This window comes from Mauremys mutica, chromosome 6 (genome assembly GCF_020497125.1).
Source record: "Mauremys mutica isolate MM-2020 ecotype Southern chromosome 6, ASM2049712v1, whole genome shotgun sequence".
Classification (NCBI taxonomy): Eukaryota; Metazoa; Chordata; order Testudines; family Geoemydidae; genus Mauremys; species Mauremys mutica.
Genome location: NC_059077.1, coordinates 44,960,863 through 44,979,421, shown reverse-complemented (window position 1 = coordinate 44,979,421; position 18,559 = coordinate 44,960,863). Strand labels below are relative to the sequence as shown.

At 42.8% G+C, this 18,559-nt stretch overlaps 1 protein-coding gene across 6 annotated transcripts in view; it reads left to right on the top strand.

Moving 5' to 3' along the window:
• POLK (DNA polymerase kappa) overlaps positions 1-18,559 on the top strand; it is a 118,005-nt gene that overhangs the window by 58,529 nt on the left and 40,917 nt on the right. For 3 of the 6 annotated variants that reach the window (XM_045021580.1, XM_045021578.1, XM_045021579.1), the window contains exons 13-15: positions 1,156-2,109; positions 2,972-3,023; positions 3,186-4,704. In XM_045021580.1, coding sequence (XP_044877515.1) covers positions 1,156-2,109; positions 2,972-3,023; positions 3,186-3,270 — 1,091 coding nt within the window. In that variant the 3' untranslated portion in view covers positions 3,271-4,704. Of the gene's footprint in view, positions 1-1,155; positions 2,110-2,971; positions 3,024-3,185; positions 4,705-11,674; positions 11,841-18,559 lie in introns of those variants that run through there. The other 3 variants (XM_045021582.1, XM_045021581.1, XM_045021583.1) reach the window with 2 other exon arrangements.

Below are 18,559 nucleotides of genomic sequence, written 5' to 3'. Positions count from 1 at the left end.
GTGCTATGTTTTGTCTGAAGTTAAGATTTCTTGCTGAAATGAATAGTATTTTTTTATTCTAAGTGTAAATAGTTCACTATTCCTTTTAAAAAAGTAATATCCCAGTTTTAAGAAAAAGTTCAAAGAATAAATATTTTATGGAAAATGTCATGCCAGAGACTCCAGCCAATAGGAACAGAAGCAGACAAATGAGGGTAAAATAGGGCCCAATTGGGGCCATGCTGCTCCCCAGCTAGACCCAAATTTTTGAAGGGGACACTCCACACTCATTCTGAGACAACTGGGATCCATGCGGTGCCATCCGTTCTCTCCTCCCACACCACGTGGTCTTTGGGAAGAATTGTAGAGAGGAGCTAGCAAGAGACTTCAGCCTCTAGGAGCAGAAGCAGCCGAAGCAGGGACTTCTGAACATTCAGAGACCGTCTACAGTTTTGACTGGACTTGCTCTGCCCTTTGTTGATCGGTCTGCTCTTTGCTCCAGCGCATCTTCTCAGTCGCAGTCTCTTCACCTCAGCTTCACTTCTCCCCTGCCCCCCTCAACCTGCTTTCCTTCCCATTTAGCTGATCCCCCTCCTAACTAAATTCATTCCCCCCACCCCCACCAAAAGCTGTGGAACTAACATGACATCTTCTGTCATCACATTGATCACTCTGCTTCTGTGTTAAGCCTCTTTACTGTGTCTGTCTTGTCTATTTAGATTGTAAACTTTTGGAGGCAGGGACTGTCTACTACTGTTTGTACAGTCCCTAGTGCAATAGGGCCTCGTTCTCGGTTGGCCCTTAAGGCACTGCTGCAATAAACATGATTATTAATTACTGGCATCCAGAAATGAACAACTTTAGAATTTAACTTTTCACATGACTACGTGACGTTTATGGCATCACATGATGTTGCCATGTGGTGTTTTTAAGGGCACTGAAATTCCCAGTAAAATCGAAGTAGCTGGCAAATCTTCAGGACTGGTAGTAAAATTGTAATTGCTTTGTGATCAGCTGCTAACACACATTCATAATACAGTTTCTATTATAAGATACCTATTTATATTGAGTGGCTTTGTTTCTCAAAACTTTTTAATGCCCATTAATGTTCATTAAGTTTTAGTTTTATTTATCAGTTACAATTACATTTTTATCTGTCTCGTTTGTCATGTTCAGGTATACGAGTATCAGGGTTTCTAAATGAAGAAGAAAAGAAATACCAACAGAGGAGCATTATCAATTTCTTAAAGCCAGGAAAACAAGCAAATGCTTCTCTGCTTCAGCCAGGGAAATCCAGCCATGAACATTTTACAAAAGCTTCAGAAACATCTCACCGAGAGAGTTTTTTTGATAAAAAGCGAGCTGCAAGGCAACAAAGCAACCAGGAACTTCTTATAAACAAACCTGCAAACAAACAGAACTCGCATGATATAAAGTCATCAGTAAATCCTGTGGATGAAACAAATGACACCATCGGCTTAGCAAATTTGAATGAGTGTCATAGCCTCACTTGCCCTGTTTGCTTTGAGGAGCAAAGAGACAGTGATTTAGAGGCACTTAACAGACATATTGACAAGTGCCTCAATGGGACATTGGTAAAAGATAATGCAGAAATATCAACGAGTGAGAATTCATGGGAGAATGCACATCATTTTTCTCCAGACAGTAAAAAGAAAACATTTGAAATGTGTCAAAAAAATAAAATGAACAGATCAGTGGATACAGCACAGTCAACACAAGTAGCTGATAACTCTACTAGCAGTAGCACAGAAGCATTCCCTAAAGTAGTAGCTAATACTAGCAAGGAAAGAGAGCATAGTGTGCTTAGTGAAACTGCTAGCAACATGTACTTAGAACAGAATTTTTCTTCCAAAATCATTTCATTGGGAAATGCAGAACACTTTGAAAAGTCTGAATGTACACAAGAAACTCAGCCTTCCTACTCCTCTGGAGCCAGCAGAGATAATTTTCTGGTTTGTCCAGTTTGTAACGTGGAACAAAAAACAACTGACCTTTCATTATTCAACAGGCATGTGGATGTTTGCTTAAATAAAGGCATTATCCAGGAGCTGACAGAGCAAATAGTTTGTCCAGTTAAGAGTCAAATTATGGAAAATTCAAAATCAGTTGGTGAGTATTTAAGTTAAGAATGTCACCTTTTTAAATTGCCCCATCCAATATAAAATAGGGTTTTAAGGAATGTGGTGTACATTTTAAGGTTCTGAGTCTGGTACAGCTACTGAATTTTAAGACCACCTGTCTAAAGGGGTTGGCTATTTCCATTTGTATGACATGAACCAGTTTGGTGTATAAGTTTGCCACTAATTGGCTTGCTTTAGTACTTTGTCTTTTTGATTATGGAGAGTTAACTTTGGAATTGGGTTGATAAATAGGACAGGATTAGAGACCTATGACTAGTATTTAAGAAACTGTTCAAAGTGCTTCCGTTCTGATCCAACATGAGAGAGTTTCCAAGCATATTTATAAAGCTACAATAGCAGCATTATACTATATGTGACTGTTTTTACAAAGATGATTTCCTAAAATACTGCTGTAGATCTTCCTAGCTATGCAGACAAGTTGTGGTATAGAAGAAATGCTGCATATTAGTGAAGATTTTTTAATAGTTTTATTCCCAGAAAGACAAACAGTGTAAAACAAACATGAATTTCAGTAGGCCATCTTGGAAATCAACAGCATTACATTTCTGTTACAGAAATCTGTGATCACATTCAAATTTATTCCTTAATTTGTTATTGGGCGAAAGGGCTTTTTTGTTTTTACTTATTTTGAATATAATTGACAGTACTAAGGAAATGATCAAATGTTATCTGCTTGGTAAGAGATTCAATCCAACTGCTTCAGAAAATAATAGGAAGGAAATTCTTCATCTAGAACTTTTCTCCTAAAAGTTCTGCTAGTCATGCAGCTCCCTGTTGTGCTCATTGTGTGTTTAAATAATTCATTTTGGATGTTCACAATTGTTCTTTAGGAAGCATGGGCAGAGGACATCAATATATGAATCCCACATCAGGAACAAAAAGGTATGATAGATCTCCTCAAGTGTGTATGTACTTGTATTTGAAAGTCAAGCTAGCAAACTATTCAGTGTTGTAAAAGTTACTTTAGGTGGTTTAATATTTGTTTGTTTTTGGCGGGTTTTTTTGTTTGTTTGTTGGTTCCTAATGTGTTCTTTTTTATTTTAGGCCTGGACTAATGACACCACAGTCAACATCAAAGAAAGCCAAACCGAGCAATTCCAAACAAACGATTGAAACATTTTTAAAATGATGGTGTAACACTTTATCATATATGAAGAATTTCATAATCAATGTTTTATTATTCAGATTAGTTTGGTGCAGGTGAAGGATTGGACTCTGATACTTGTCACTTTGGACCCCCTGTAAACCTCCATTGGAGGAATACAACATTTGAGACAAAAAAAATAAGTGATCTAGCAGGGACTAGAGCACTGAATTAATTTTCCATTCAAATAATTTTTTCATAATAGTTTTTGTCTAAATTATATCTGTGGAAAAAAGAGCATGCTAAGAGCGGGCTTTGTTTTATCTTGACATAGTGTAGACTCAGGGTATGGAAGTCACCAGCAATTCAGCTTAGGTTGCTAGTGACCGACAGTTAATATGTGATGACTGTTTGTTAGCCAGTTTGAAATGGATTGGATTGAATTCAGTTTCTAGTGGCCAGATATCCACAGCACAAAACAATTGGTACTTATTTATATCCACATTGATATTCTGCATAGGATTGGGCCCCAAATCCAACTCTCATTAAAGTCAGTGGAAAGCCTGCCACTGACTTCTGTAGGAACTGATGGGCCAGATTTGTAGGGCTCAGTCCTGAACAGTGCTTGGCATGCTTGTGGTATGTTGAGTGACCTCAACACTCACTGACTACAAACACCTTGCAAGATCAACCCCTTAAATGAGCATGGGAGTGTGAGACCCCCCCAGAATAGGTATGGGATATACAGACTGTGCCTCACTGGTTCTATGGAGATAGAAGGAGCTTCAGATTCCTATGCAGTTGTTAAACCAGCACCTTTCAAAAGCACTAAATTCACTTTAAGAAAAGTTAAGGATAAACTAGCACAACGGTAGTGTGACTGATGTGCAAATGTGCATGACATTGAAATAATAGTCTTGAATATATTAAGAGAGGAAATAACCCTCCTTCCTTTGCTCACATATTTTTTCTCTTTGAAGAGACGTAGTTTATGAAAAATTCTTTTTGTAGTTTGTTATAAACCATGTTTTTATGAATATATGTATGGGGGAAAAGCTGTAAAGTACACTTATTTATTTAAAATACTCTATTTACATTCTTCCCAAAAATTAAATTGTTTAACTATTTAGTGTCAATTTATAATCATATATGCCTATAACGTAATATTTTTTCAAGCATGTCATTTTGTAATAATGAGAAAATTCTTAATTTATTTTTTTAAAAAGTCATTAAAATATGAAGTAAAATGGCATCTCAAAAGAAAATATCCACCACAAATAATGCATTGGTGAACATTAGCTATGTGAGGACTTTTTTCCTTTAAAAAAAAATACAGCTGCTCTGGTTTTATGAATCTGACTGTGTCTCAATTTACATCTGTTTAAATACAATGTAATAAACCTTTATCTAGATTGCTTGATTACTTCTTTATCTTGTGCTAACATGGGGCCTAAGTCAATAAAAAAGTATAGAAGCCAAGTATATTTTGTTTTTCTGAGAATAGCTTATAGAAATAAGTTTTACATATGCAGAATGTTGTTAAAGGAGAAGGAAACAACCACAATTATTTAAACAGATGAAATAAGTTTGTTTTGGCACTGGCAGTTATTTAATCATCCATACAAAAGTGTCGTTACAGTGGACATAGAAGCATTTTGTAAGCATTATTTCTATAGATAGAATAAAATACTAGTGCAAAATTAGTGTTTCCTTCACACCTAAAAACTTGGTGAGTTATTCTTTGGTACAAGTATAAAATGTAACTGCCTTTAGAAAAGAGATTATATATTTAAAGGAGAAACTTGGCTTGATTGTTTAATGCTTTTCATACACATAATATATTGCTGAATATATAGTCTGAAATAGAACATATTTTCCATTTTATTTTAATTAGGTTCATGTAGTATAATAGAGCAATAAGCAATGTGACAAACATCTGTCACGTTTGTTTTCTTGTCCTTTCCCCAGAAAAAGAAGTATGTGCAGGAGAGTATTTTTGTTTAGTATTTTTAATTTATACACACACAATTTGCTATGTGTTTGCTAGAGAAGGCGCAGTCACTTTTTTTTTTTAAATGGAAGTCATTTGCAAGATTGTAGCATCTTACAGATGCACATCTTTTTAAAAAATTCAGTGTGGTGACACTGTGAAGAAGAGATAAATTTCATTTTTCCACTTCTAATCTCTCTCTTTTATAAATAATACACACACACAGATGTCTATGTATAGCTAAGTATTGAACTAATTGGTTTTAAATTAAATATTCCTGGTATACAGGTAGTGACTGAAGATCTTGACCTGAAATTTGCTCTTGTTAACATCCAGGAAGCCCTTTTTAGACAAGTTAGCTTTCATGGGTCTAAGCGATGGTAGAGATCATAGAAATGTAGGGCTGGAAGGGACAGTGAGAGGTCATCAAGTCCAGCCTCTGTGCTAAGGTAAGACCAAGTATACCCCTTCCCTGACAGATGTTTGTCCAACCTGTTCTTTAAAAACCTCCAATGATGGGGATTCCACATCCTCCCTTGGAAGCCAGAGCATAGCTACACTGATATCTAACCCTTGCTACAGATTGAGCCCAGATTAATCTTGAGGGAAGGACAAGAAGTAATCTTGTCCTTCCCTCAGTGAACATGGAGAACTAATGATCACCATCCTCTTTATAACAGCCCTTAGCATATTTGAAGACTATTGTCAGGTCTTCCCTTAGTCTTCCTTTCTCAGGACTAAACCTGCCTCGTTTTTGTTTTTTTTACCCTTTCCTCATAGGTCAAGTTTTCTAAACCTTTTATCATTTTTGTTGCTCTCTGGACTTCTGTAGTATCACCACATCTTTCTTAAAGTGTGGCTCCCAGAACTGAACACAGAAGTACACCTGAGGCCTCACCACTGCCGAGTAGAGAGGGACAGTTAACACTCCTGCTAATATACTCCAGAATATTAGCCCTTTTTGGAACCGTATCACATTGTTGACTCATATTCAATCTGTGATCCACTATACTCCCCAGATCCTTTTCAGCAGTGCTACTGCCTAGCCAGTTATTCCCCATTTTGCAGTTGGGGATATGATTTTATTTTCTTCTTAAGTGAAGTAATTTGCACTTGTCTTTATCCAATTTCATCTTGTTGATTTCAGCTCAGTTCTCTAATTTGTCAAGGTCATTTTGAATTCTAACCTCCACAGTGCTTGCAGTTCTTCCCAGCTTGGTGTCATCCACAAATTTTATCAGCATAAACCACTCCATTTTCCAAGTCATTGACAAAAATATTGCCAGACCCAGAAATGACCTCTGAGAGACCCCACTAGATAGACCATCACAGTTTAACAGTGAACCATTGGTAACTACTCTGAGTACAGTCTTTCAGCCAGTTGTGTACCCACCTTATAGTAATTTCATCTGTACCACATTGTCCCCTTGTGTTGATACCACCAAATATCCATGTAAGAGGAAAGGCTTGGAGAGGGTTAATCTTGGTGTAGAATTGAAATCTTGAACGCTTCTCCATTCTCAATATGCCTTACTTTTAGTTCTGTCTCTTTCATTCAGCTTTTGTACAATATGAGTTTCTTTCTTTTAATTTAAAATGATAAAAAGAACATTTCTTCTTGAATTTCCTTTTCTTTTAGTTGCAAGTGACTGAGTGAAGGGTGAATATTTCATGGCCCTAGCCGTGAAAGGCATGAAGAGTTTATACTTTGCACTGCTACTTCTGAAGAAGAGAAACAAAAAAGCAAGGAGCCGAACACTGATGGTTTGGAGGGAATTTGTTGGGAGAAGCATATACTTAGTATGGCTAGCACAAACATAAGGGGAGGTCCTCTGAAGCACAAAACAGGTTTCAATTATCATGTACATTAACAGAGACAAATAATGCAGTTGAGTGTAATAGCATTATAATAGCATTGAGTCAATTTAACACATATCTATCTACAATAAGTTTGTCATTTGCTTTTTACTTCTAAGTTCTGAAGTGTCATCCTAATCTTACCTACAGAATATCTCACCATCATTTGATAATACTATGACTAACTTTGTGTAGTTTCTTTTAATTGTCCAGAGTCCATTACACTAGAATCCCTTTTATCCGACCCTCCATTATCTGGCTCTCTGTATTAACCGAACAACCAGCGCACACAGATCCAGAAGCAGGTGATCTCTCCTGTGGCCACTAGATGGCACTGCAGCTTTACACTTTCTCATTCTTCAGTTTATCCAATTTTGACTATCCAATCTGGCCCAGATCCCAATTCGATCGAATAAACAGGGTTCTGCTGTAGATGAATTCCTGAATATGCTAGGGGTCCATTCAGTCACCTTTCTTCTGCAGCCACCCACATACCTGATCAGATTGGAGATTTGGAAAGCATTTGATTCTTCCAAAATTGAGATGATAGGGTTTATTCCAACCACTGTTTTGCTTTTCCCCCAAGTTCCAAAAGCCACTCAAATTTGATGGTAGCTCCAAAGGTGTGGACAGCAGAGGCTGAGTCTGGGCAGCAGTTCCACTCCTGAACTACTGGCAGACTCATACATTGAAATTATTGCTGTATTTACAAATCAACTGAAATCCTTCTCTCTGTCTTCTATCCCAAAGGAGGCAAATGTAGGGGATGTCTGTCAAGAGTCATGCTGCTGGGAGAGAGGTCTGGGGAGCAGCCCAAAGGGGGCTCAATACAGATGCCCTGGGGCTGGGAACAGATTTCCTCTTGCATGCCTGTGTTCTGAGGGATCTCGCAGCCATGCCCCCATTTCACGTCGTTATTTATATTACTGCAGCACCAGTTGGGATCAGGCTCCTTTGTGGTAAACTCTGTTTAAGCACCTTTGTTGAGATTTGCCCTGCTCCAAGGAGCTTGTACTCTGATTAAAAACAAGACACAACAAATGGGTATAAGAAATCATAGGAGACGGAGTGAGGAGGAAGAGAAGGATACCAATAACCAGGATAACAAGGCCCTGTCGTTACACAGGCTAATAGTGTGTGCATGATTTGATGGTTCTGAATCATGTACACTTAAATGTTTTTATTTCCCTATCAAAATCTAATAATCTGTGCTCCTGCAACATTTGCTCCCGTCCCCTAATCCTTGTGAAAAGCGACCCAAGGTTCACTTAGCTTTCTGTTATTTGTTTGTGTTTGTTCCTTTTCCTTTTTAATAGCCTATCCTCAACCACCACTCTGCCTAATATTACTAGCTTGGCCACAATTTTTTTAATATAAACTAATGCCTTCAACTCTCATAGATAGACCCTGGTGCTTCTGAGAGAGAAGGGGCTTCTGGGGCTATGAGATGCAAAGTCCTGGCTCTAATCTAGGGGCACAGTATGAGGGAGATTTATAGCTATCCCTTTGCCTTGGTACTGTTGGCAGCTACTCCCTCAGTCTTCTGGAAGATGCTGAAGCCTTCTGAAATGGTCACCAGCCTGGTGAATTCCATGGTGAGTTCACCTCATTTGGTGCTCTGGTTTTATCATCTTCAAAGTTCGAGCACTTATGACATGGCTGTAATGGAAGCATTAATTCAGATGACAGAGAGGTGCTGTAGGTATTGATTAGAACCTTGGACTAGTAGCCAGCACTCCTGGATTCTATACTCAGCTCTACCCCTGGTTCTTTATGAAGTTGCAAATCCCTACCCTCAGTGGTGCCAATTTCACAAGGTAAACCTTATTGTTTAAGTAGTTACTCTTCTTTGGGTTTTACTCTGGAAAAGGAATAAGACCTATATTAAATTACCAGTGCCAGGTACAATACAAAGATAAGTCTCCTACTCAAAAGAAATTATTCTGGAACACCTGACTCATAGGAATTTTAAGCAACTGAAAGCAGAATCTCTGCAATTCAGCTGTGACATGGTAAGTCATGCATTCTCATTTTTAGATGTTTACTTTCACACTGATTCATTTTTTTTATTATCTCTGACGTGTAGGTCAATGCTGTTGCCTCTTATAATTAGGCCTAGGTTTATCGTATTTAAAGATTATGTATGCACTTCAGCATGACTGTATTGGAAAGATTTAAGCCAGCTGACCGAAAAAAAATGTAAAATAGTGCATTGCATAATGATTAGAACATGAGACTAGTAGCCAAGACTTCTGGATTCTATACCCCACTCTACTTAATTTGTAAACCACTGTGAGAGTCAGATGAAACATGCTATGTAAATTCATGTTAATATTTTTTAAATAAAAAGACAATTAAGCTTTTGAAATGTTAGCACTTAATTCAATAGCCAGAGGCAAAAATATTTAATCTTAAGTGCCTTCAGCCACACAAGATAGATGAATTATATTTTTGCACAGCTTGAGGTAGTTTTTCCAATACCAAGTTAACAATATTAATATTACAGAATGGAATATTCAAGTTTTTAAAAGGTCACATTAAAAGAAAATTTCTATATTCTTGTCACGGAGTGTGGGGGAGATAAGGCCCTGCACCCCCGGCTTCCTGCGATTCACCAGGATTCTCAGCCAGCCAGTAAAACAGAAGGTTTATTTAGACGACTGGAACAGTCCAAGACAGGTCTTGCAGGTACAGACAACAGGTCCCCCCTCAGTTAGGTCCATCTTGGGGGGGCAGGGAGGCCAGAGACCCATTGGGAGGCCAGAGGCCCATCTGGGCTCCCCTCCATTTCCCCCACCAGCTCCAAACTGAAACTTCCTCCAGCCATCTCACTCACCCTCTCCCCAGCCTTTGTGCAGTTTCCTGGGCAAAGGTGCCACCTGGCTCCAACCCCCCTCCTGAGTTCTCATGTTACAGTGCTCAGGTATCCTCCCTCAAGGCACGTCTCCCATCCCTACTGCAGACAGTCCCAGCCAAACTCCCCTGCAACCTTCTCAGGTCAATACTCCCCACTCAGTATTCAAAGAACACATTAAGAACAGTCCCACTTTGTCACAATTCTATAACAAAAGGGTATTCACCTCTAGAATAATATATGAAGAATGACTAAAGTAGATCAAAGTAGGAGTGGGGAGTAGACCTAGTTTGGTGGTATTGCCATGTCTTGACTTTGTAGAAGCACAGCAGTTTGCATGTGCAAAGCCGGTATTTTCACACAGTTACCGTATTTTCCGGCGTATAAGACGGGTTTTTGGGCTAAAAAAACCCCAAAAAATCGGGGGTCGTCTTATACACCGGGTATAAACTCCCGACCGCGGCTGGGATTTAAAAGGCTCTGGGCTCCCCGCCGCAGCAGGCAGCGCAGAGCCTTTTACACCCCAGCCGCGGCCGGGAGTCAGAGGGCTCTGGGCTGCCCGCTGCGGCGGGGAGCCCAGAGCCTTTTAAATCCTAGCCGCGGCTGGGGTGTAAAATGCGGGGAGCCCAGAGCCCTCTGACTCCCGGCCGCGGCTGGGATCTAAAAGGCCTGCGCTGCCCGCTGCGGCGGGGAGCCCAGAGCCTTTTAAATCCTAGCCGCGGCTGGGATTTAAAAGGCTCTGGGCTGTCCACCGCGGCGGGCAGCGCAGAGCCCTCTGACTCCCCGCCGCGGCTAGGATTTAAAAGGCTCTGGGCTCCCCGCCACGGCGGGCAGCCCAGAGCCCTCTGACTTCCCCCCGCAGAAGGGGGGGGGGGTCGTCTTATACAGCAAGTATATGGCAAAACTAATTTTTTAATGAAAAAATTAGGGGATCATCTTATACGCCCCGTCGCCTTATACGCCGGAATATATGGTATTACTTATTTGTACTGTAGCACTTAAGATATGTCTTCAGTGCAATAAAATGTTTGTGGCTGGCCCAGATCAGCTTACTCAGATGGTGGGATTGTAAAATTGCAGTGTGTTCCTGCTCAGGCTGGAGCCCAGGTGGAATGGCTACACTGCAATTTTACTGCCTGGTGAGCCTGAGTCAGCCAACATGGGCCAGCTGTGGGTGTTTTATTGCAGTGTAGGCATACCCTCAGGACCCATTGTATTAGACATTGAATGTACATTATTGATTTATTTGTATTCCTGTAGCTGTGTGTAAAAGTCTGTGCTGGCTCCAGTTTGCAATCTAAATGTATGAAAAGAGACTAATATGAGGAGGTCCAGATAAAAGTGACACCATCGTACTTTGCACAGTGAGCAGCCATTAGATGGACGCTGTTGCCTGGGCAATATCCAGTGTTTGGTTATTTACTGCTTCTACTTGCCTTATTGAAGGTGATTTAAATATTTTCCTTTTGTCAAGGAGGCAGTAAGGCTGGTGCGTGAGAGGTGGGCGGTAGGAGTTGTACTTTGATGGTGCCTGGCACGGTCTGGGCAGCTCACTAGTACTATTGTGTGCCCCGCAGCCTGGGCTGGGAGGGCAGGGTGGCCCTTTCCTTCTGGCTGCCTCTGGGTTATAGCCCGCATCATAACAACCTACAACCCTAACCAACCGGTTTTTCTATGCACTTAAAACAAGTCAAAGTCAAATGCTTCTCCTGCGCACACAGGGCGCTGCTGCCAGCGGGCACCTCCCTCCTCGCACCTTGCTGAGTAGCTCGCCCCAGAGCCCCGCCTGGAGGGCAAAGGAGAGGACGTGGGGCCGCACGATGAAGGCGCTGAGCGAGTTCCTGGGCGCGCTGAGCCCCAGACAGGATGGAACGCAGCCGGCGGCGGAGGCACCCGCAGCCCACGACGAGACGCGTGAGTGAGCGCGTGGCTGGGGCTCGGCGCTGCGCGGCCACAGAAGGGCAACGTGGCCCGGCTGCTGCGGGGCGGGCGTGAGGCGGGAGAGCTGAGAAAGAGCAGCCCCGCTGCAGGGGGAGGAAGGACCTGCTTTTAGACAGCTAGACTAAGCAGAGGCTGTCCCTCGGCTCTGCACCGGGCCGTTTGCTTCTCTCGGGGACACGTTTTACAGTCCCCGTCAGATCCGTTGCAGGAGGTGTTTTCCTGAGCCTGGACTGAGAGAAACCGGAGCAAGCTGACCGAAGTTCCCTCCCTGATCTGCTTTAGACGCGGGCTCACGCCGCACAGTTAAGATCCAGACTTTCCCAAGGGCCTGGGGCGTTTGGCTCTGCAGTTCTGGGTTGGGCCACTGTGGAAACTGGAGGGGAGCTACAAAGTTTGGCTACAAGTCTAAATTCCCTCCCCTCCCAACATTTTTTGGGGGATTATTATTAATTTGTGTTATAGGTATAGTAGCATCTAATCAGGAGGCTCTGAGTGTATGACACACACCTTGTCCCAGAGAGCTTACCTTCTGAACTAGAGGAGGAGCAGACAAAGGGCGTGGGAACAAGATACAACATGCAAGTGAAGTGGTCAGGTTATTAGGTCCATTCTTTTGTTTTCCTTTTTGCCCCAAAGCAAGGAACATACCAAGGGTGGCAGAGAAGGAAGTAATCAAACTATGTACAATTTTATGTACATTAAAAATAAGGCACATTGAGTATCTATCAGAGCCCCTCAGGTCTTTACAAGTCTGGTATAATGAGAATCAGGGGCGCCGGTTTTGGCCCATCTACAATCCAAGTCCCTGGACCTGCAAACACTTGTGCACATGCTTAACTTGAAACACATAAGAAATCCCACTGATTTCAGTGAGACTGCTCACATGCTTGAAGCACATACATACATTTTGCAGAATCAGGGCCCAAATCAACTATGAAAGGGTGAATGTCTGGCCTCATTGCAGTCAATGGTAAAACTTTTGCAGTCTCCAGGCATGTAATATCCTACTTCCTGTCTGCAGCTCATACAGAGAGCGCTTTTGAGGTTAGGTGTGAAAGGGTGCTATAGAAAAAGGTATAGTTGATAAGTCAAGTAATATCACTATAAGAGCTGGCAGAAATTTGTCAAGTGAATCATTTTTTAATAGGAAAATGGCCCTTTTTTAGACATTGGAAATGTTCTTAATTTTAAAATGTCTTTTTCATTTTTTCTCTCCTTTCCCGAAGTTCAATGCCAAATAGGAAAAAAGTGGAGAGGGTTTGGAGGAAAAGACAAAAACCTGAAAAAATTAAAATTCAAAAATTTCACCAAAAAATTGAGTAATTAAAAAGCATAGTTTCTTGGAACCCTCTTCCTCCACTATTCAACCAGCTAAACTCTGTTCAGCCTGCAAAACATACTGTATTTTCTGCAGGGTAATGAGAGATTTTATCTTTGTGGATAACATGGCAGGAAACTAAAAGTGAGACAAGCATGGAAAGATTCATTATTCAAACTCTAAACCAGGGTAGTCAATAGGTGGACCCTGGGCCAAATCCGGACCGCCAGACACTTCTGAACAGACCCTGAAATCTTTATTTAATTATCATTTTTGCTGGTTTCTTATTATTATTTTCTCTGGAGTCTGGACCTTGACTGAGGGCAGGTCTACACTAAGGGCGGGGGTCGAACTAGGGTACGCAAGTTCAGCTACGTGAATAGCGTAGCTGAACTCGAAGTCCGCGGCTCCAAGGTCGACTCCGCCACCGCCTTTTGCAGTGGTGGAGTACCGGAGTCGACCGCGGCGCTTCCGGAGTTCGAACTATCGCGTCTAGATCAGACGCAATAGTTCGAACTCCGAGAAGTCGAACTCACCGCGTCGACCCGGACGGTAAGTGTAGACTAGCCCTAAGATATTTGGACCTTGACACAAAATAACTGACTACCCCTGCTCTAAACCATTCCAGGAGAGAATGCTGAAGCAATGTGGACCTCAGGCTTAGCGAAGGATGTGTTTTGGTGGCTCCTGCAGTGGAAGAGGGCAAAAGGACAAGATGGGCTGGGTCCTGGGAGATTTCCAGCTCCAACAGAACTTCAGGATAGGCTGCAGTCTCCTGTGATTTCGCCAATGATTTGGAGCCAGGAGATTTGGACTTAATAAAATCCAAGTGCTCAGAGCCACTTCCCGTTTGTTGGTTTCCAGTAGTCCACCCACCCTTCCTCCGCTACCTATGTCGTTGTGGGCTGTGCTGGTTGCCACTTTGGGGCTAGGAAGGAATTTTTCCCCGTACCACCAGACTGAGTGAAGCTGGTTGGGTTTTTTGTTTTTGTTTGCCTTCCTCCCAGTGAAACCTAGGGGTTGTATGTTGGACAGCCAGAAGGCTGGAATTCTCCCCCTCCCAAAGGTCACAGCTTGGGCCTGCATGGGAGTCATTTAGTTGTTCCAACTTTTGGCAGGTGCTCAGTGCAGGAACTGGCTGATTTAGGCTCCAGATCCAAAAAGGTAACGCTGTAGGCATCCCAAGGGCATCTTCTTATGAGATGGGGGCATTGTGTCTAACCCACTGGGAGCAAATGCAAACCAGGGGCTGGGGCATTACCTTGGTGTACCGCCCTGCCAACGCACTTGGCAGCGATGCTGGCTGGGGGTTGAGCTCCCTTATTGTCTCTTCCCCCAAAAGTGGAAGGGAGCTAGCAGGCAAGTGGAGCTCACAGAGACCCTCCTTGTGTGATGATTGGCTCCCCCTGCAGTGGAAGCCTCCACAAACTGACAGATGATCAAAGGGGAGTGAGTGACTGCTCTGGACTGTCCCCTGATGAGAACCTTGGATGTAATTTGACAAAGATGTGGCCTGGTTAAAAACCCATACCACATGTCCTTGCCTTCTTCCACACAGTGAGCATACCAAAGGACCTCTCTTTCAACTCTTGATTTCAATAGAATTATTCCTTGTTTGCAGCAATGTTGGTAAAGGAGAATCAGGTCCATTAGTGCTGAAATAATGATTAAATGTAGCAATGGAAGAAGTATAGGGATTTGTAGGCTTGGCCTTCCAAACAAGATTTTTTTCTTGTTTCTGTGCAGGTTATTGCTTCCTGTACTGTTTCTCTCATCAGTCTTACTCCTCTTTATCCCAGGCACAGTGTGAACAGAGTGGAATGTTTTTTTACATTAAGATCTCTTGAAAATTCATTAATGTGACACTGAGAAATTCAGATTTCAGGACTCCAGGTGAGAGGGAGAATTAGACTGTCTACACTACAGGTTATGTCGATATAATGTATATCACTGAGAGGTGTGAATAAACCAGCCCCCTGAGCGATATAAGTTATACCGACATAAGCACTCATGTGCACAGCACATCGTCGGCAGGAGGGCTTCTCCTGCTGACATAGCTTCTGCTGTTCACGGAGGTGGTTTTATTATGCTGATGTGACAGTGTCTTCACCAGATGCACTGCAGCGGCACAGCTGCATCGGTACAGCTGTACTGCTGCAGCACTGTATGTGTAGACATGCACTTAGCATGGAGGGGAACTCCACATTACAGTAATATCACTGCTTTGGTGAAGCACGGCTGGATAACTTCTTAGGCTGAAATGCACTTTTGTTTGCATCTTGCTGATTTTCATGGTCTTTGTCCCCATCTGTTAGATAATATTTCTTTGCCTCGTAGGGATATTGTGTGGAAAAATATATTCATTGTGTGGTACTTAGATACTGCTGTGACATTGCCATAGAAAAGCCTATAATAAATACATTGCTTTGGAACTGTCCTGCTGAATGTCTGTTTTGTCCATTGTGGCTGTGGATTATTCCCAGAAAGATAATTCTGGGATAAAAGATAAGATACAGTTAAGTGGGTGCTGCTTTCCTTGAAGGTAGCCTGAAATCATTCTACCTCAAGCTGTGATCTCACTAGACCTCAAGCTAAGCAAGAATGCAGTGGGTCAGGGCTTGGATAGAAGATCTCTAGGAAACGAGTAGTTGCTGCAGAAAGTGGTGCTGGTGGTTCAGTAGGTAGCACTGTCCTCTCTGTGACAGTTCCAAACTGGTACCCTGTTAGATATCTGGTCTCTATGATATTTAGCCTAACAGCTAAAGGTTAGTTATCTGTATCTATTGCGCTAGGAAAGAGGTGTGCTGACAGAGAAGTGTATAGGGCCATGTCCACACTAGCACTTCTGTCAGCAAAACTTTTGTTGCTCGGGGTGTGTGTGTGTGTGTGTGTGTGAAATAAATACCCCCTGAGCGACAAAAGTTTTGCCGCCCTAAGTGCTTGTGTGCACAGTGCTATGCTGGTGAGAGATGCGTTCCCACTGACATAGCTACCACCGCTTGTTGACCTGGTTTTATTATGTTGACAGGAGAGCTCTCTCCTGTCGGCATAACATGGTTACATGGGAGACCTTACAGTGGCACAGCTCTATTGGTACAGTTGTGCCACTGTAAGCTTGTGAGTGTAGACATGGCCTTAGACTTCTATTTTAGCTAGACTGATGTTTAATGCTCACTCTTTGAAATCTCTTTTCTGAGTTTATTAAATATTAATAGTTTTGTCACAGTCGACCAAGTGGGTGCCTAGTGGTTTTGTTAATACTGTATCCAAAAAACCCAGCTTCCCCAGGTTTCTTTGCTGCTAGAGGTTCTCTCTTTTGGGGTGAGGCATAAAACCAAGGTCTTAAGCTCCAGTAAATCTCATGAATTTTCCAAGAATCGGAATACTGTATTCTCTCAGGTGTCCCAGTCAAATTCCAATGTAGGTAATCACCTTCTTTCTACTTAAACTCCTCTGTCAGTTTTACTTGGATGTATGTATGCATCAGTTCCTGCCCCACAGTGTTATGGAGATTGGTGGTATGTTCTGTTAAATAGCTGTGTATGCAATGCTGTTGTAGCTGTGTCAGTCTCAGGGTATTAGAGAGACAAGATGAGTGAGGTAATATTTTTATTGAACCAACTTCTGCTGGTGAGAGAGACAAGCATTTGAGCTTACAAAAGCTTGTCTCTCTCACCTGCAGAAGTTGGTGCAATAAAAGATATTACCTCATGCACCTTGTCTCTCAAACAATTGCTGTTTCACTCCCGAGGTGGCTGTATTTAAAAGAATGAGTGAAATAGTTCCTGTAATTTTGTACTGTTGGTTGTTAAATTTGTAAAGCACCCTGGGTCCCTTTTGGGTGATGGGAACTATATAAATGATGGGAAGTGCTGTGAAAATTATATTTCTATTTGTTCTTAAAGAATTGGAACTAGAGAGGTCAACCAGATGCCTGGGGCGGTGGGAGGGGAATGTAATGTTGTAACAATAATTCCATGATAAAAAGCAAATAATTCACATAGAATATTGAAACAAGATGTGCATATCACAACAGGAGGTAGGGGGAGTAGAATCATAGAAGATTAGGGTTGGAAGAGACCTCTTGAGGTCATCTAGTCCAACACGCTGCTCAAAGCCGGACCAACCCCAACAAAATCATCCCAGCCAGGGTTTTGTCAAACTAGGCCTTAAAAACCTTTAAGGATGGAGATTCCACCATCTCCCTAGGTAGTCCATTCCAGTGCTTCACCACCCTCCTAGTGAAATAGTTTTTCCTAATATCTAAACTAGATTTCCCCCACTGCAACTTGAGACTATTGCTTTTTGTTCTGTCATCTGCCAGCACTGAGAACAGCCTAGCTCCATCGTGTTTGGAACCCCCCTTTAGGTAGTTGAAGGCTGCTATCAAATCCCCCCTCACTCTTCTTTTCTGCTGACTAAATGGGCCCAGTTCCCTCAGCCTCTCCTCATAAGTCATGTGCCCCAGCCCCCTAATAATTTTCGTTGCCCTCTGCTGGACTCTCTGTAGTGGGGGGCCCAAAACTGGACGCAATACCCCAGATATGGCCTCACCAGTGCTGAATAGAGGGGAATAATCACTTCCCTCCATCTGCTGGTAATGCTCCTACTAAAGCCAGGGCCGGCTCCAGACCCCAGCGTGCCAAGTGCACGCTTGGGGCGGCATTTTGCCAGCAGGGCGGCAGGCGGCTCCGGCGGACCTTCCGCAGTCATGCTTGCGGGAGGTCCACCGGAGCTGCGGACCAGCGGACCTCCTGCAGGCATGACTGCAGAGGGTTCGCTGGTCCCGCGGCTCTGGTGGACCTCCCGCAGGTATGACTGCGGAAGGTCCGCCGGAGCCGCTTGCCGCCCTCCCAGTGCACCCTCCGCAGGCACGTCTGCAAGAGGTCCCCCGGAGCCGCGGGACCGGCAGTGCGCCCCCTGCGGCATGCCGCCCTGCTTGGGGCGGCCAAATTCCTAGAGCCGCCCCTGACTAAAGCAGCCCAATATGCCATTAGACTTCTTGGCAACAAGGGCACACAGCTGATTCATATCCAGCTTCTCATCCACTGTAGTCCCCAGGTCCTTTTCTGCAGAACTGTCGCTTAGCCAGTCAGTCCCCAGCCTGTAGCAATACATGGGATTCTTCCATCCTAAGAGCAGGGCTCTGCACTTGTCCTTGTTGAACCTCATCAGATTTCTTTTGGCCCAGTCCTCCAATTTGTCTAGGTCACTCTAGACCCTATCCTTACCCTCCACTTATCTACCTCTCCCCCCATCTTAGTGTCATCTGCAAACTTGCTGAGGGTGCAATCCATCCCATCATCCAAATCATTAATAAAGATGTTGAACAAAGTAGAGTTGTCATTTAAGTTTTTTATGACTATTTCTTAAA